This window comes from Podarcis cretensis (assembly GCF_951804945.1).
Source record: "Podarcis cretensis genome assembly, chromosome: 3".
Taxonomy (NCBI): Eukaryota; Metazoa; Chordata; class Lepidosauria; order Squamata; family Lacertidae; genus Podarcis; species Podarcis cretensis.
Genome location: NC_137172.1, coordinates 75733059 through 75753560, shown reverse-complemented (window position 1 = coordinate 75753560; position 20502 = coordinate 75733059). Strand labels below are relative to the sequence as shown.

At 39.2% G+C, this 20502-nt stretch overlaps 1 protein-coding gene across 5 annotated transcripts in view; it reads left to right on the top strand.

Annotated features, from left to right (window-relative positions):
* The window catches only part of LIN28B (lin-28 homolog B), a 99698-nt gene extending 82068 nt beyond the window's left edge, over positions 1-17630 (top strand). For all 5 annotated transcript variants that reach the window (XM_079971752.1, XM_079971753.1, XM_079971755.1 and 2 more), the window contains one exon: positions 10051-17630. In XM_079971752.1, the coding sequence (XP_079827878.1) occupies positions 10051-10396 (346 nt within the window). In that variant the 3' untranslated portion in view covers positions 10397-17630. The remainder of the gene's footprint in view (positions 1-10050) is intronic.
* The last annotated feature ends 2872 nt before the right edge of the window (positions 17631-20502 follow it).

Sequence of the window (20502 nt, the reverse complement as noted above, 5' to 3'; positions counted from 1 at the left end):
GATTATTTTCTTTTTCAGTGTTTGAACTAATAATATTAATCCCCATTGCACTTGCTCTAAATGCAAATGGGATTTACAATTAAAACATGCAGAACAATTTTTTTAAGGCTCTGTTATGTGTATTTTGTGTCTTTTAGATTAAGAGGCATAGGCCATAATACTAAAAGTTATTTCCTAATATAAGCAATGAAAACGATCAATTTCTTTAAAGGAAAAACTTGCCTTCTCATTATAACAAGAGCTTTTTGTATAATGTGTTAAGGTGCAGGTCCAGGAAATTGCATGTCAGATTTCCTGATTTAAAAGATCATACTGTGTGGGTGCTATTTTCCAGGGGTTTTTTTAATTGAGAACCCCATTAACTAAGCTGTAATCATCTTAATATTATCAAATGTCATATTAGCAATACTTGCACAGTAGCATCTCTTTAAAAAGAAAAGAAAAACAAAGCTGTTTTGGTGCTAACTGAATTCATTCAACAGAGATATACTGTTATTTATGAAATTGGCTTAACTAAATTTTTACTTCTAAGCAACACTGAACACACTAATGGCTGCTGTTGTTGTTTTTAATATTATAATCTATTTTGTCATTCCATCTTTAGTAATGTATGTCTGGAACCAGAAGAGGATAATTATATAAATGTTCCTGTGTTTTGCTTTCTCAAACACTAAATTTCCTTCAGATGACATTGTGGAGTGGGTGGCTTAACACATATCTTTATTTTTATAAGCTGTGCTGCTGGATATGCATTGATTTCCACTAGTTACTCCTGAATAAGTGTCCATAGGATAGTAACTTTCTTTTTAGTTTTTAATTTATTCAACTTCTTAATTTCCCCCAGCTTTTTAGAACACATGACACATTTTCTGAACATCTAATTTGTACTCCTTATACACATTTTGACAAAGCTTTTAAAACTCTTAACAGCAGAAACTTTTTACAGATCAGTTCCCCCAGATTCCATTTTGTGATCTGCTAGCATTTAAAGAGGAGAAAAGAGTTTTTGTTGGAGAACACTATTAAGTGAGTAATTCAAAGCTGTCTGCATACTGTCACTAGTGGATAATTCTGGCAAAAATAAATAAATCTGGCAACAAATAGTATTGTAAAACCACACAAATGATAAGGCTGTTTGCCATGTATATTGGATTAATGGTCCAAATCGTATTATAGATCAGCTTGAAAAAGACTATAGTGCTTGCTTTCCTTGTTGCTTAAATCAGCTGAGCAGTAATTAAAGCCAACTATTTACAAGTCCCTTTGCACTGGAAAATATAGGCCAGAGGTGATGTAAAAGACAAAATAAATGTCATCTTTATGCTGGAAACAAATGTTAGCTATGTGCAATCCACTTTCAGCTTCAAGTTCAGCTTTTTCGTAATAATTTATATTGACTTTGCTTTCTCTTAAATTTTCCACTGCCCAATTGCCAGCAGCTCAGGGTAGGAAATAGAAGTATCTTCCCAGCTCAACAGCATAAAACTTAATCACATTTCATGAATGAATTCATTTTTCTTACCTGATTTGATAGACAAGCAACTTCTTTGGTCCAGTGGTTGACAAGTTTCAAAATGGTTTTAAAATAGTTTCAAAATGTGTATCAATTCTATTATCTCTAGGAACTGGAGATATGACGAGTTCTGTGATATGAAAATTATTGAGAACTTTTTTATTGTTTGTAAGAATTCCTTAAAAGTTTGCATTCAGTAGCTCACTGTCATGTACTGAGGACAGAAAATTCAACCTGTTCTTATGCAGGGAAAGATGAAAACAATTTTAAGGAACTGCAGAAAGAGGGGAAGGGAAGTCGAGGTTCAAAATGTTAGAATTACTTTGAATGACTTGTGAAATGTTGTCTTTTTTGTTATAATCGAAAATAATAACTAATAATAAAATATTAATAAAAGAAACAAAGAAATACAACCTGCTCCTTTGCACTCTGAAATATGGATATCTTTTACATTTACTTGCCATTATTTATACAAATAATGAAGATGTCTCATTGTAGCTTTCAGAATCAGCCAACATGTTTTCTTTGTGTCAAAGAAAACAAACTAGTACTGTATTCACTTGTTTGTATACACAAATAGGTACATTTTGAAGGGATATATTTAGAGATCGGGGGCAAATCAGCAACTGTGTAAATATATGAGTGGTTCTGTTCATTTTCTGCAATATTTTCTTTGGATATGAAAGGCAACCTTGAATTAGGGTCATGGCTTTAGGTTTGATGAACCAGTTTTTAAATGCTTTTAAAGATACCTGCCATCTCTTTGTATACTTTATCTTCTGAATGTTTTGGGGGGAAAGGGCTGCATCTCTTAGCTGGAGTTTTTTTCCAGTGAAACAATAAGAGAAAGAATTTCCCCCTTTTTATTTTAGAAACGTTTAGTGTAAAATACAGGTCAAATGACTTTGAGTTTCTCTGCTACATAAACCATTAAATTGCTATTTTTAAGAGCAGGGTTTACTCTGATGTTTCTACACATGTCAGTCCCATTATGGTGCATAAAATACACAGTATAACCTTGTATATACCACATGAAAAGTTAAACTGAGTATTTTATGTGTCGTAACAGGGTAAGTTTATGAAGCTGCAGTGTATATAGTTAAGGAACACTGTCTAAAAAGAGTTCAGTTGTTTTGAACCTTTATGCACAATTGTATTAATTCACAGGTGATGCTATGATGTGTCATTTCTGCATTCAAAGCAGTTACCCATTTTCATTTTGGTTACATTCCTGGAGAATGGAGATGTTTCAGGAAATGGCTGTGAACTGATAGGAAAATAAATCCTAACATGTTTAAATCGGTGAATGTGCGACACAATGCAGTCTTTCAACCACAAAGTCTGTTTGCTAAAAGTGACAAACAAGAAGTACTGAATCTTAATTACAAAGTGTTTTATTTAGAAGGGAAGTGGAGAGTCTAAAATTCAAGCTGCATTTATTTGCAAATGATAAATAAACCCCTACACCCCAAACTTTCTTTATTTTTATTTATCTGTCAAGGGTAAACCCATGTGATCTGCAAAGGTTGATGAGGCCCCCTTGAGTAGAATCAAGAGCTCTGACAGCTGGCCAATTGGGAAGGTGAAATGGTTCAGTGAATTGGATAACGGCAGTACATACCATAGTGACTGATTAAATTGATTTGTCCATGGCTGCTGCCTACCTCTTTTCTGCTGCTGAAACACTTTAGCCTACTTTAGAACTCTCAAAGAAAAGAGTGGGAGCTGTACTGTGCTTCTGGGTGTATATGAACCTAAACAAAAGCAGCTGACCTAAATATGTGTTCCCATAAAAATGTTAACTTTATTTTGTCATTTAACTGGAGTTTATAGATTTTTCAGAATGAATTTCCTTCCCTAGTAAAGGTAATACTTTGAGTCCGATCTTCTCTAGCACAGGAAGAAAAATGAGGGTAGTGGTATTGACTGAACTAATTCTTTCCTCGTACATTTCAACCTAGACATTTATATTTCCTTCCTTAACAACCCTTAAGAAATGGGTCTGTTTGCTGGGGTGAAGCGGATGGTTTTAAGTTGTCTCGCTGTAACCAAATAAGACACAGAAGCCAAAGTAATAGCAGAATGTTTAGTTGAGAAAGCAGGGAGGGCAGGCATGAATCCTTATCTAGGCAAACAAATGAAATTACTGAGGAAAATCTAGCAAATATATTTACTTAGATATTAATGCTGCATGGAGTAAAGATATAACATATGAGCAAATTAAAAATGGTATAGTCTAGAAATGAATTTTGTCGATTTTGGGTTCCACTCCAAACTCAAAGAGCAGTTATTTATTTGGTTTCTAGTATTTGGAAAACAAAGATCTTGAGCAAATGTTAGTTGGGAAGCAGTAACACAGAATATGGATTACTCTGAATATGCACAGGTGAATGTGGTTTTATTTTACTTTATTTTATTAAGCAAAAGGACCATGGTCTGCCAAATTCAGTTCCTGTATCACATCAAATATTTTCTGCTATGTCATATAAAGTAGATTTATTGCCTTAGCTCATGAGCTTCTAGGCAGACAAATATGCAATTTGATTCACACAAGTCTATAAGATGTTGTTCCACAGCATCACTTCAAGTTTGTTGTGCATTGTGAAATCTTGTCGGTTTGGAGAGCAGGATTGAGGACAGTTTTATCGACAAGGCTTTCAGAAAGTATTATAGCCACCAGGGAGCCTACTACAATATGGCAACTGACTAAATTCCCTCCTGTTTGGAGATGCAACTCTGATCCTAAAATTCCTTACTACACAGAGAGTCGTGGGGCTGCATAGAAGGTACATAGTCTCCTACTACACAGTGAGCCAAGCATCCATATGTTCCCAAAAACCTTTGGAAGTCTGAAAAGGGGAGAGCGGGTAGTAGGTGGCTCACCACATCACCAAAGTCCTTGTTCTGTTACATAACAAAGGCCAACAGACAGCATAACGGATAGTTAATGCCCCACTTGTCATGTAGAGAGTGCTACTTGCCATGTGGAAAGTGTCAGTATTTTGATTCTCCATTTCTCATCTGCCCCAGGCTCAATCTCTCCCCCCACCCACACATGTGTACAAGCATATATTTGTGTTCCATGATTCCTAAAAAAAAAAAAAAAAGGTTATTCAGAGTAGTCCTTCCAAAATATCTGGTATAAATCCCCCCCATTTAAAATAAGGACTACTGTTGTTGATAACAGTGGCATTGGTTTAATTTGAGCAGCTGAAATAGATCAGGCTTTAATTAAGTACTTAACCCGAGGTACCACTGTAGTTGTCCACATCTTACCTGAGAATCTTCTGCTACTCTAGTCTATTTAATGCAACAAATAGTTTTGGTAGCCGTGGTTTTATTGTATGTGGTTTTATTGTATGTGTGGTGCCCAATGATTATTATGGTTATTGTTGTTGTTTGTTGTTGTTCTCCTTCTGAATGATTCCATGGCCTATGGCTAGTGCAATAAAAAGTTTAATTGGATTGGACTAGTTGTCCGTTCCTCCCTTTACAAATTCAGTTTCCCTCAAGATTGTATAAAACCGTATGAAGTTAGCAATGGTCCCTCCTGACAAAGTGGACCATGGAACTCTGCATCATATGAAGATTGCAACAGTTGTCTAAGTGTTATGGTAAGGTTTGTTCCTTCTGTGGAAAGGAAATGCCCCCCGCCAGCTGCTAAGGTCCCCAGTGGGGCATTGTGGTCAGTACAAAAAGCAAGCCTTGAGAAACAACTCCAAAACTACTTCTAATTGCAGAGAGATCTTGGGTTCCTTCGCTGGACTCTGAGCAGAAATGTAATCTCTCTGCATATGTTCATTAAAAGATGAAGGAAGGTTAACAAATATACTGAAATTGAAGGGAAACATCTATCAGAGAAGGTAAACAAGCTAATCTTCAGTTCTGGTTTTCTTAATGGATCAGTAGGACTCGGCATGTTCAGTAGGGGACAGCTACTAAATCCAGTTTAAAGAGGGCTCCTAACCATGTTATAGCCCAGGGGCGGGGAACTTTTTTGGCTTGGCCCCATCCCATGGGCCAACTTTGGCAGGTGGGTGGATCAACCCACTTGTCAATCACATGATGCTACTAGAACACCACTATGCTAATCAAAATGGGTGGGACAGTTGCACTTATTGTCCTTTTATCTTTTCAGTTTATTTTATAAACCTATTAAGTGTTTCACAGTTCAGGGAAAGACTATAAACAAATATTTTCAGTATCTGTCTAAACATCAGGATGTTAATTGTCTGTCTAATTTCAGCTGGCAACTGATTCCAGGGGGCTGGAGCTGTAACACTAAAAGCCTGGCTTGTAGTCCGAACCCTGTCAGAGGAGTAGTGTTGTTAAGCAGGTGGCACAGCAGTAAAACTGATAACACATTTGCAAAGCTAAGCAGAGTCATCCAGCCCAACCCCCCTCAACATACAATCCCCCATCCAGTTTGAAACCATGCCAGAGCATGCTTACCTTTGCAAATATGCTAGCAGTTTTATTGCTGCCGAACTAGGATGAATTTATCATTACACAGTGGGGTGGTGCTTACAGAGAACGAGAGTGGCATATCATCCGCATACAAGTGTCACTTTGCTCTAAATCCTTTAATGATCAGCGGCTTCATATAGAAATTAAATAGCATCGGAGACAAAATAGTGTCCTGACACAACCCCATAACACAGATGCCAGGGAGCCAAAGATCATTTCCTCAGTGCTGTTCTCTGGAACAGACTCACCATGTAAGACTGGAATCAATATAAAACCAGTGCCCTGGACGCCCATCCTGTAGAGCTAGTTCAAGAGGATACCATGGTCAATGGTATCAAAACATGGAGAGATTAAATAGAAGCAAGGTCTCACTCCCCTTGTCCCTCTCCCAATGAAGGAAAGACAAAGGCAACAAACATGGGCCTAGCCAGGGGTTATGTTAGGGGGACAGACTTTGTGTTGGGGAGGCAGAACCTCTGTTAAGTATTTTTTATTGATTTACTTGATTTGGGGGGGGGGAGCTGCCCCCCTGGCCACCTTGGCTACACCCATGGCAACAAAGGTAATTCAAGCCACTGAAATGAGTCTAGATAATCAGTTTCAACTAGGAAGGATTGCAGCTGCTCCAGTGCTCTCAGTTACCTTCACAAGAAAATACATATTAATAACCAGTGAAAACCCAACTATCACATACTAGTGGACTCAAAAGCAGAAGGCACCACCCCATCGAATAATGATAAATTAACACTTTGGACTCATCTAGTCATGCTCTGCTTGATAGTTTATATTAACCATAAGGAACAGGGATCATGCAGCCATGTGGTCAGATGCATAGCCACAAGCAGCTTGTCATAGAACCATAGAATTGTAGAGTTGGAAGGGACCACAAGGGTCATCTAGTCCAACCCCGTGCAATGCAAGAATCTTTTGTCCAACATGGGGCTCGAGGCCCCCACCTATGACCCTGCAATTAAGAGTCTCATGCTCTACCGACCGAGCTACCAAGAGATTGTTCCCATAAAACTTGGTTAAATGTGGGTTGACATCTCATGTGGTTATGCACTAGCTATGGTATCACAGCGCCCAGAAATTTTACCCTAGAATGCTTCCAAAAACTTTACTCCCTCAGGGGCCAGTAACCTCCAAACCACTCTGAAGAACTCCGCTGGACTGCTAGCAGCAGATGCAACACAGGCAGCAAACGATGCCTTCATGATGCATCTGCTGGGAACAATTACTGTATATGTGCTCCAACCGATGTTTGGAAAGCTTTGGTGTGATATTTCCACCACTTGCTCTCTAGCAGAGTGGCCTAGGCATATTTTAAATCACTGAACAAGCATATGAATAGATAACATTAATCTGAACCCTCCGACTTGTGCCAATACTATAATGATGATTTTAAAACTGCAAGAGAGAGGCAATTGTTTAGATTCTTGCTGCCCTCTAGTGGAGTATGTTTAAACATTCAAAAAGATTAAACACATAAAGTATCTTTATCTCAGTAACTCATTGCCAAAATTTTCCGTTGTTTCTTTTATTTCTGACCCCCTGGTGCACTTTCTCTTGTTCAGTGGAGGCCTATTCACACTCAAAGTTATTTGAATGTATAATGCAATACAATGTATAACATTGTTTAATACGTTTGTGTGAGAGTTTATACTGGCATTATTGTTATCCTATAACTTAGTGCTGTCCGTGCAAATTTCCTTTGGTATAGTTTGTTTCAAAATTATTGCAGTATTTTGGATGCTTTGTTAAAGACATGGGCTTGCTTGGCTCATAAGATAAATTAGCCTAAGGAAAGTTACAGAAATTTCCTGTGCCCACTGACACTTTGAGAACAGGATCAGGTACATAGTTTGGGAATGCTCATTGGTACTAATAGATGCTAATTGATCCTGCATTGCCATTAGAGGCACAAATCATCTTAGTGACTCAAAGCACCTTTTAATAACTGATTGTCCAATTACCAACTATGGCGATTCCTCAGTGGCAGTAACTTCTGTTAACCTGTTTGTTCCTGTTTGGAACTGCTATATACATTGGGTTGCCCATAAATTTCAAGTGGTCCAGAACAGTAGTATTATAGCAATTTTATCATTGGGGACCAGATGATCTAAACATATGCTAGTGGTTTATCATCTGTACTAGTCCTTTGCCCATTTCCAAGCTCAATTCATAGTTCCAATTTTGACCTTAAAAGTCCTAATGGATTGTGACCAGGGAACTGGAAGGATAGTCTTCTCCCACATGTACCTATCCCTTTATATTAGGATGCTCTCCTCTGGGTGCCCCAGCCAAGTGAAGTGGAACAACCGATCACAGGAAAAAGAGGCTTTTCTGTGGTGTCACCTACCTGGGTTATCACCCTCCCTAGGCAGGCTCTCTAGAAACTTTATTTCCCCCCCACACACACCAAGCAAAGACCTTTTTATATCCTCATGCTTTTTGGATACATCTATTATTAATTAATTAAATTTATACGCCTCCCTTATACCCACAGGTCTCAGGGCAGTCCACAAGATACCTTTTAACCCATTGAATTTTATATCATCTGTGTGCTTTAGGTGATACTGTTTTAATTTGCTGCTGCTGAAATCTTTGCTGCTTTTGACAATTGCTGACTTTTGTGCTGTTTCAGTGTTTCACTGTTGGAAGCTATCAAGAGTATGAGGTTGTTGGGTGGCATACAGATGGCAGCACAGGGAGGCAGCAGTGCTCATCTGACCTCCAGGCACTTGGGTTGCTGCTGAATACCAGAATGGAGAGGGGGAGGGGGAGAGGTGAAACAGCGGGCAGGTCAGTGCAGTGCAAACACACCAGTGGAACCATTCCAGCATTCCTGCTGGTACATTGAGCTACTCCTTCCTGATGATGCATACAGATAGTGTAAAGAAATAAACAATTAAAAGACTCAATACTTGTAGTATCATTTGCTCCCATGAACCCTTGTTATCTTTCCCTCTCCTTTCCCTCCCCCTCTGCTGCATCTTATCTTTGCTGTTCCCTCCCTTTCTCCTCTGTTGTCTTTCCCTGCCTAGCTCAGTTAAAATTTTGCTTGAATCTTCTACACTTCTTCCCCTACCCATATTGGTCTGTAAAATAACATGTAGGAAAGATAAACTTCATTGATCAGTTCATTTTTCTAATATGCCTACAGTTCTTTGCTGAGCACCATCCATTCCATGATTCATTGTATATTCTGAATTTTATATTATTTGTAGACCGTGAGGTGGTTTTCTTGACAGTATCTTTGAATTGGGACTTCGTAAAGAGTTAGTTACTGCCAGTTCTTCATTTAATTCATTGTGTCATTGCCTTGTTTTTGGTGGACTAAGGTAAACACTAAGAGAATTGGCAAATCTCAATGACAGACATTGCTCTGGAGATGGAATGTCTTTGAATACCAGTTGCTGGAGAAAACAACTGGAGGTGGTCCTTTTGTGTTTATGTCCTGCTTTCAGTCTTCGCATAGGCCACTGTGAGGAAAGGATGCTGGAATAGATGGGACTTTGGTTTGATCCAGTAGGGCTATTCATACATTCTTGTGCAGATATACAAGCAAACATGCACCAAATGTATGCTCACACATGTCAGCCTCAAACACACTCAACAGACAGTCTCTGGATACGTAAGTGCCTGGCTGTTCACCTGCAACTGTAATGGATATCTGCCTAGCTGTGCAGGTCACTTTTGTTTGTATTGAAAAGGAGCAGGAAAATGGCACACTTCTTACCAGATTATGAGTAATTAGAACAAGCCACAGATGTATGAGCGTTGTCGAAATCTCTTTGGTGGCATGAAGCGCAGGCCCTGCGCTGGTCGTTCTCATTCTACTCCCAAATTGCACAAGCATGTACAATGACCCATAAATCCTTTTTTTCATTTGAGGACGCCTTTGAATAATGAAGAAATCATTTCCTTTTTAAAATAACTCTTAAACATCTTGGGTCACCCGAACAATTGCAGATAAAGCATCCCCTCCCCCATTTTTTGTTGCATAGAGCAAAAAAAAAAATGCACCTGTTAAGCCTCTTATAGTTTAAGAAAATATTTATCTTTTGCAGATGCTACAATTGTGGTGGCCTCGATCATCATGCTAAGGAATGTACACTACCTCCACAGCCAAAGAAGTGCCATTACTGTCAGAGTATCATGCACATGGTGGCGAACTGCCCACATAAAACTGTTCTGCAGCAGCCCACTAGTTATCAGGGAAGATACGAAGCAGATCCCCAGCCCTCAGGGGCTTATGGCTACACATCTCCATCCTATTCTCAGGAGGGAAGAGCAGATGTCTTAGAACGCTCAGGCAGGTCACCGCAAGAAGCTGGAGCATCGAGTAAATTATCTCCATCGCCCGAAGAACAGAGCCGGAAGGGGCCTTCTGTTCAAAAAAGGAAAAAGACTTAGAGCTTTTGTCTTTCATCTCCTTTACCCTCTTGGGACGTCTACCTCATTCAAGCACAAGGAGAATAATTCCACATATCATGCAACCAACTTCAACTTTTCACTACTGCTGAGAAAACTGTGGCCATTCTGAAAACAACCAGACCAGTCACTCCAAGCAAACTTCATTTGAACTGAGTTTCCTCTATATTATTCAGCTGCTTCAGACGCCACAAGAAACCATGACTTACTGTGATGAGGATAAGCTGCAGCAAGCCTTAGGATCACACACTTCACACAATTCCCTGCTACCTCTCTCCCTGTCCAGCACAGCTGCAAGGAGCTGGGAAGCTTCTGGTTTTCTTCTTGATTATTTGCAGCTTGATGTTTTGTCCACACTGACAAACTGGGGTTAATCTTAACTGGCTTGTTTGAAATGAAACAAATTCAGATTGAGGGTTATGAACTGCTAATTTCAGTAAACCATAGTTAAGATTAACCGCCATTTGTTTATTTTTATTTGTAATTTAAAATGTTTTTCGACTGCATTTATGGGTGAATGCCCATTCAAAGCCGCTTACAAGCAGAACAAAAGATTATAAATAGTACAAGTTTAAACCATGGGACATACAGCTGAATCTGCAGTTAATCAAACATTAGAATTGCAGCCTTGCCAGAAGGGGCGGTGGGGGGGTGGGAGAAGCAGGCAACCTGCAGTTCATTTCTGTCCTCATAAACCATCTCTGACTCTGTGCATGTCTTGAATGTATACATGCAACACTCTGTTTCCTTGGATACCCATTGGAAAGCAATAGTCTGAGTAATTTTTGAATAGGCATTCCTGGATTTTTTCTTTAATGTATCATTGCTATTATGGAAGAAAAAGAAAGGGTGGGGAAGAGATCACAACTGTTATTTCATGGAAGCCCAAAGAATTTTTGCTACTTAAAATTGCCATTGCCATGGTACTGAAGATATTAAGACATCCCTGTAGGGTTCAGGGTAAGGCTTTTGAAAAATAATAATTTCTTGCTCCCATTATCCAGGATAGCGTTGCTTTTTATAAACTTCTCACCTTGGAAGGGTAATGTCTTGGTTTAAATAACCCTCAGAATTGCTACAAATGTTTAAAGAATAAAGGTATTCCCCTCTCTTTCCCCTCCCCCAAAGACTATGAATGTGTAGTTTTCTGTGCTGGTATCTCAAATATTGTATTAAATTAATATGGTTTAAATGCAGGTGAGGTGACTTTGAGGCAGAATGTATACATTGATATGATTGTTTAGAGTTGATTTGAGATACCACCTTGAATCTTTATTTTGTGCAAATCTTGAGGCGTTATGAAGGCAGCAGTAGCAATTAGCATTTTCTTCTGAGTCCGTTTTTACTGATTACATGCAATATAAGTGAATAGATTTTTACATCTTTTGAAAAGTGAACACAGGTAAGAGTTCCTTTTTGCGTCTTGATTCTATTTTGAGAGACTGGACTTAGACCACTTGGCCTTTTAATGTTACAAATGTCAAGCTTTAATATTTACAGTGCAGTGGGATTTTTGAAGCAGGTTTACTTAGAAGTAAGTTGCATTGAGTTCAGTGGGGCCTACTCCCATGGAAATTGGGCGTAGCAATTCAACCTTTTTAAAAATTCAAAATTTAATAATACTAAAATTGTAATCTTCATGCACACTAGATTATTAACAGTTTCTGAAGGAGTTGCCAAACTGATTTGATGCTGAAAACTCCAATTTATAGTGAGATTAGAAAGCCAATCAATCAATTGACTGCCTATTATTTGATCATTAACCCCAAAATAATGCCGTGTCCACCATAGATATGTTTCTTCTACTCAGCTGTTGATCATTAGAATATTTCTTTATCCCATTGAACATAAAGTGTTCTTTTTAAATACTTTGCAACCAGTCCCCTGTGTTAATATTAATAGACATCTAGGCTCTGGAATATTCATTAAGGCTACTCACGGTTAATGACCTTGGACCTGTAGCCAGTGCTTGCAGCTAGCCGGAGTGTGGTTTCTATAAAGCCACATTACTAAATTGTCACACATCATTATGCATAAAGCTCCCATGTGCATTACCAGCATTTTCTTTGAGGTGTTTGCTGAATTTTTTGCCATTCTGAAAGATGCAAGCATGTTGTTGTTTTTTTCTTTTTAAGTTATTTACCTCCTAGACAGCAGCAGCTGCTGTAGGAACAATCCAATGTAACCTTGGTTGTGTGTAAAATAATTCCCATGAAAATCTTGCCGGAACATTTCCCCTCAACCCATTGCTCACCTAACTGAGAGTAAGCCCATGCAAACTCAGTGGGACTTCCTTGTGACTAGACCTGTGTAGGATTGCACTGTAAAATGCTTTGACCAGAATCTTCTAAGCACCGTTTTATCTGTTGTTTCACTGACAGCAATATGACTTGTTTTGATAGACCTCCAGTCAAGTCTGATGTAACTCCATTCGCTGCATCGGAGTTACACAGAGAAGACATTTGTTGCTTGCTGGAGGACCCAAACCCTGAATTATTCCTCCTCCTGCTGCCGCCGCCGCCGCCGCCACCTCTCTCCCCACCCCCCACCTCACCGCAGAAAATGTATATGTTTCAGCGACCTCAGTAACAGGCACAAAACCTATGTCCCTTTGCTTGAATTCCATGACAGTGTTTGAGGGAGGGGGCGGGAATCTCAATGGTTTATACTGAAGTTATTGGTGTGCTACGATGAAAAGTTTTTTGTTTTTTGTTTTGACGATACTGAATGTGATTATATGTATAGAGGAGTACTTCCTTGCCTTATGTAAGGATTGTAAACTTATTTAAGTTATGTAGACAAATCAAAGTGGCATTGCATAACCTTTTAGCAGGTATGATAACTGGGTTAAACAGCAACAATGCTAAACTTAGGTCACTTTGAAAATGTAAACCAAAGTTCCTTGACCATTACATATAGTAAGATGGAAATGGTGGATTTGAAAACTGGCCATTCCTCTGTTTACATACTTTAAAATTCCAGACCAGAAGTTATTATGAAATGAATAAATTCTAGCAGCCACAGACTGAATTGCTGAGAGCCTATCAAACCTATCTTATTATTAAAAAGTTTACATTTTATTTTTATATATTGGAGGATGGTCATTATTACAAAATAGCCTTCTCAGGACAAAGGACCTTGCTCAGGGAAAATGCCATGTTAATCTTCTTTTATTTTTGTTTTACAGATCACTTGCTTTTACTTGCTTGCTCAAAACAAACCAAAAAGAGACCTTTTATAATATATACATGTTATGTGCTGATGATAGTAGCTACCTCTGTTTACATATTAAGGAGTTTCTGATAACTCAAAATATCAACCTTTTGCATTATGCTTTCCCGTTAAAACAGAAGTACAGTGGTATTCCTGTTTTTAAGTGAACGTTTGTGACTTGACATTCACAAGTGCAGCTGACTTTCAGAATTGTGAGCAGAGCACCTCCTCACCATTTCTGAAATTCCAAGCCACATTGTTTGCATAGGGAATAGTAAAGTTATTCTGTTTACAAGCAAACAACTACCTCATACTTGCCACAGAAGCAACACCTTTATGCTGTTTAGGACTTAAAGGTGGCTGTTGATCCTATGGTACATACCAGTTGTTGTTTTTGAAATTATTCTGCAATTAATACAGCTTTCACTGCAAAATGTTAGGGCAAATATGTATGTGATTTAAACACGATGTGTCCATTTGAAATGATGTGAGAGTATCTTTAAAGTTTAGATTTGCTTTTCTGCCTCAAAGGGAAATGGGTGCTGTTTCACACACAAACGCCACATGTGAAGGTAACCGATTTTCTGGGGAAGAAACAGCATGTGGCAATTAATTGAGTATCCCTGGATTACAATTAAATTACAAACATGTTGTTGTTGGTTTGGGCCAACAATTACTCAAATTATCTGCTTTAAATAAATATAAGCAGCATACTTACACACACACACACACACACACACAACTTGGGCGTACTCCTAAATGTAAGGAATATTACATTTCCACTCATACCCCACTTCAGTTGGTGAAGTAATTTGCCACCCAGCTGTGCCACACCAAAAATTCTAGTTGCTTTGAAACAACTCTTGAAAATATGCACTCCTGGCTTTTAGTATTTTGACTATGAGCAAGCCCAAGTAAGCAATCAGTACTTGGTCCAGATCTGAATACCCAGCTTTAAACATAACAATTTCAGACAAATAGGCCATGTTTTGTCAGACTTGAGAATGAGCCTTGTCCCTGTACTCTCCCTTCCCTCTTCCACTTTTATGCTCAGCTTTGAAGAAGATACCCTGATTTGTTGAACCAGGAAACTGGTTTAAAGATCAAACCAGGATCAGATCTTTGTTTATAAGCAGTGCTTTAACTAGGAGACTGGTTTAAGAAACCACATTAGCCCCATTCAAACATTCTGTTTCATGCAGTTATGGTTGCATGGAGTGGAAAAGCAAGACTGTGTAGCCGCAGCTTCTGTTGTAGCCAGTGTTAGAAACTTAGATATATAATCTAATCACCAAGTGGCACCTTAAACCTATATTACAGTCACCACAATGGAATGTCTAGGTGCCTTTTTCCCTGTTTTTGTAATGGAGTTTATTATTATTATCATTATTAATTTAATATCTAGACCAATATCTCAAAATGGTTTACAAAACATTAAAACATCAAATAAAACAATCCGGATAAAACAAAATCAAGCTTCAAGAAAAAACAGCTAGATCTTTCTCTAAGTGATATTTTGCTTTCCCCAGTTGCCAGCCTGGCATCCAGAGATCTCCACGTGGTCACAGTTGGACCCACACCAGTCGCAAAACATGCCTGGCCCCTGGCTAATTTCTAACATTGGTTGTAGCCACTGCCAACCCTGTGTAGGTTCTATGCAGTCCCTTTTTTCTGGGGTACGCATACCCCTCAACATTTTGTGAATCTTAAGTTTGGCCTCATTAAGGGACAGTATTTCAATATGGGTAGGAAAATGAGAGCATCCCTAAACATTTTTTGAGGGGGGGGGAACACTGGTTCTATGTATGTATGTAGCTTCCATATGTAGGTTCTACACCTGTTGGTTCCCCTTTTGACTGAGAACCCTGTGCAATCTGGATTTTAAATCCTGAAGGGAAGCTTGCATATATAGAGCACACTTCCTTCTTCAAACCTCACCTCTCTGGATGGCCGCACAGGAGCGTGGCCAGCAGGCAATGACCTGCTCTCCTTCTCATGTGCTTGAGCATTCTTCCCAAATGCACTGACAAACAGGGCTAATATCTTCTTTGAAACTGGTCTCATGGTGGGAAGGGGCAAGGCTTGTTTTTGGACCATGACTGTTGCATCTGTATCAGGCCAAAATAATGATCTTAAGATTGGTGTCATCATCCTGAAATATTTTTGTGCAAAATTCAAATGGTCAGTTTTCCATTTGAGTATCATGTTAAGGAATCTATTGTACTCTCATTTTGGATGGTATCCTGAGCTTCTGTTGAAATTCCACTTCGTTAAACAGCATGAACTTTGAACAGCACCCCTGGGCCAATGTTTCAAGCAACAAGCTTGTCAGAGTAGATGAAGTGGGGCTCCCAACCAGCACATGTCTCCCCTGACCCCAGGAATGGAGCCCCTCCTCCCCTCCACAAACATATCATAATTGATCTTTGATAAAGTGATAGATAGACCCGGAGAGCCTCTCCAGACACAATATTGAAGTCAGCAGGGGTTGTGCCACTGAATTGACCCCAAATACTATGTGCACACTTGCATAGCATCTCTTGGAAAGACCATTCTGGAAGGGAAAAGACAACAGGATGATCACTTATGTGCTCTTTGGGCACTAAAATTGGCTCTAAAAATGTGATACTTTGCCAAATAAAGGCTACTCAATTTTTTAAAACTTTCTTTCATTTGTGCTAGTGCTATCCCAAAGTTACTTCTAGTATGTAGTTTTGTGGATGGAGACCTATGAAAGTGTTTATAGACCTTGTGACCTTCTTTGTAAGAAAAATGATAAAGAACATGGGAAGATCTCATTAAGTCTTAAAGCTAATTTAAATTAATTTATCTCTAAGAAATGTTTATCATAAAAAATATATGTGTGTGTGTTTTTCTTCCCCATGCGTTATGGTTATAAAAGTAATTTGGGAAAAGGTGTAAGTGTGTGCGGATGCACTGAATTTAATTTTACTAGATGTCTTTAATGAGATTTGATTATTTTGTCTTTGCTCGCTTTTGAAGACTTGTTAAATGTGTCCTTTTTCTGTTTTATATGAACAGCCTGGTTTTGTTACTTCTGTCATCATGACTGGTTAGTAACAAGATGTTGGCACTGGAAACTCTTTATTGTGATCATGGAGCTGTGTGTAGTTCAGTGGCTCTGTAATGCAGTATTTGTTGGGGAAAACAATTTTCAACCCCTTGGCCAAATTCAGCCACCTGGAGGTAGTAGGATCTGTCTCTGCTGCCCCCCAACTGCCAAGCCCAGACACAAACCTGAGGTGTGGAGGAGCAGATTCAGTAGCATCAGGGCCTAACAACTGAACATTTTGAGGGTGCCCTAATCCACTTGGTGCCCCTCCAATAAAACTAGTTGCCAACTAGGCTTTTATGACGTTCATTTTGAGGATACAGCCACTACAATAAACTGCATATTAGAAAGTATTTGGACACTTGCTACAATTGTTGCTAACCTAAAATGGGCAGACTAACTAAGGAAGAACATGATGATGGTTTTGACTACCTCTTGCATTTTACTACTTTTTAACTAAGAAACTGGTTTCACAAGTATTACCAGAGTAGCTTGAATCTGTATGTTGCTAATGGTAAACCCATAGCCAGAGACCAAAGTGAACACAGATATCTATGCGTCTTGAATATTGTCTTTTTATCTAGTGTTTTTAAAACTATCCTCTGTAGTATATAGATTACCTTATGGTCCATTTTGATTCATGTTTTGTTTACAAGGTATAATTTTTTTTAAAAAAAATCACTTGAATCGTTTGAGTCTTTTAAAAGAAAAGACAGGGAGTTGTTGATTTTTTAAAGGCCATTTTTCACATGTTTACTGTCTCTGTCTCATTGGACTGAAGCACTGATTGCCTTTCTACATATCCTGTATTTTATATATTTTTGTTTAATGCCTATTGCCTACTGTTATTATTTCTATCAATCATCGATTTGTGACTGAGGTTTAAAAAGATTACATGATGAAAAATAAAACATATAACGTTGGCATTTACCAATGGTTTCTGAAATTTTGTTATGACGTGCATGAAGGATGGGAAAGAGAGAGTGTGTGTATCTTTTTTTATTAAAAAAAAAACCATTTGCATTAGCTTAAATTCCCTATGTTTTCTGAAGATTTTCTTGATGTGAATTCATCCTCCTTAACGCTCAGTTAACTAGAGGAAAGACAAACCAAGTTTGAGATTGTTAACACTTTAGAAATACTACTTGAATGCTTTGGTTTTGAGAATGGTAAGGAAATAGTAACCAAGGGATGTTAAGAGAAAAAGAAAAATGAGTGCTTGGATCTGTGGCTTCTTATTTTCTTTATTATTACATTTATGTCCCATCTTTTCCTTCGTGGAACTCCAGGTGGTGTACATGGTTCTGTCTCTCCACCCTGTGAGATAGGTTAGGCCAGTGTTTCCCAACATTGTGCCTCCAGCTGTTTTTGAACTACAACTCCCATCATCCCTGACTAGCAAGACCAGTGGCAAGGGATGATGGGAATTGTAGTCCAAAAACAGCTGGAGGCACAAGGTTGGGAAACACTGGGTTAGGCCAGTGTTTCCCAACCTTGTGCCTCCAGCTGTTTTTGAACTACAACTCCCATCATCCCTGACTAGCAAGACCAGTGGCAAGGGATGATGGGAATTGTAGTCCAAAAACAGCTGGAGGCACAAGGTTGGGAAACACTGGGTTAGGCCAGTGTTTCCCAACCTTGTGCCTCCAGCTGTTTTTGAACTACAACTCCCATCATCCCTGACTAGCAAGACCAGTGGCAAGGGATGATGGGAATTGTAGTCCAAAAACAGCTGGAGGCACAAGGTTGGGAAACACTGGGTTAGGCTAAAGGGCAGTGACTGACCTAAGATCACCCAGTTCATGGCTCAGTGGGGATTTGAATGCTGGCTGGCCTCCCTGGTCCCAGTGCAAACCTGATCACTCATTAATGGACAAAGGTTTATGCATGCAGAGGGAAAGGGACATGAAAGGGTTACGTTAGATGTGCACTGCTGGTTCACTTTGGGTATGTTTTTCCTGCACCTGCAGCTAGTTAAGCATGTGAGAGTGAGTCAGCACAATCTCAAGTATAACTACACCTGTGTTTGAAGCAAGCTTGCACTTGGCCCCTACCCTTAACCTAGTCTGTGTTGGAATAATGCAAGGAGACTGTTTGCTGCTGCTGTGGAAGGACACTATATTACAGCTGTAGGTGGAACTGCTCTAGACTCTCAGTAAAGGGACTGACCTTACCTAGAACTGTCTGGAGTTTTTCTGTTCCATTGGCACACTCTGTTGTGGCGTGTTAAATGGGCACTCTGCACATACGACAACAAGGTGTGGGGCCCAGCACAGTGCTTTTGGACCCAGACAAGTGCCAGAAGTCTTGTTCCAGTTTTTCCTCTCCTGGACTCCAGAGGTTGCAGTGGGGAGGAAAAGCTAGCGGTGAGGCTGGTACGAGCTGGAACTGCTTGGGTGTCTCTGGCTTCCAAAGGCTTGGAGAAGAAGCAACGGTGAGGAGGTGAGCACAATATTGTATTGCAATATTGTATTATGTTTTACTCTTTTTGTTGGGAGCTGCCCAGAGTGACTGGGGCAACCCAGTCAGGTGGGTGGCATTATTATTATTATTATTAACCATATGCATACATTATAATTGCTTCATAAATTGAGTATACACTTTAAATAGTGTATGAAATGTAGCCTACAACTGCATTAACATTTTGGGGCAGTTGCACATATACTGCTGCCAAGCCAGGTATCCCTTATCCTATACTGTGCATTTGGGTGGGTGGGTGTACGTGCACATAAGTGCAAGACTTTGCAATTGTCTTTCCTAAAAAAATATATATTCTTATTCTCAGCCCAGTTTTCAAGGTCAATTTGAATTATATTATTGTCTTCTGAGATGTTAGTTGTCTATTTGTGTTTTGTGTTCTCTGCAAATTTGATAGATTCTCCCCATTGTCTGGTTTTTAAATAAAATACTTTTTGTCTTACTGACCAAATCCTGTGCTGTGATTCTGTGATCCCAAAATGTTTTGCAACACAAGATCTCCCCAAACATGACTTTGTAAAAAAGAAGAAGCCCTTGGCCACTTTTACATTTTGCTCATGCCCACTTTGGTATGTAGCCCCCAAAGAGTTGACAATGGGTCAGTGTGACCCTTGGCCTAAAGAAGGTGAGCCATCCCTATATTAGTCATTGATTAAAATATTGAAAAGTATCTGCCAAGGGTGGCATTCCACTGAAAATCTCATTCCAGTTGATGAGAACAACCTTGATGAGCACCCTGAGTACTGTGTTCCAGTCAGCTTTTAGCCAATGCTCTGCTGAAATCATGATAATTTTTGTCTGTGGCTTTTCCACAATCCAATAAGCTAGTAACCCAAACAAAAGAGATAAAGATTAGTCTGGCAGGATTTATTTCTGACAGACCCATGCTAAAGTTTTCAAATGCTGGCCTTGTTATAAAGAGGTTTACAAACAAACTCCTCCTTAATCTGTTCTGATATCTTCTCTCAGATCCAAGTCTCATTGGTTCAAAAAAATAAAAGAGGAAAGATCACCAAACCAATTCAGAGACCATTGGATCTTGTCATTTGAATGTGAATTTCAAGGATAATGTGCCACAATATTTTTCTCATCCTTAACAGATTTGCGCCAAATGTATTGCTCTGCTCTCCTTTGGGCCACATCAGTGAGGCTGAGTCTTGTTGTCTAGCCGGCCCAGGATCTCCATTCACAGTGCCCAGGCTTGTGACCTGGGGAGGTCACTTCACTGCTGCAAACACAGCTGTTTGACTTCACCTCCAGAGGTGCACTCCATTGTCTCTGAAGTCCGACAGATGCCAGCAACAACAAAACAAACATATTTATT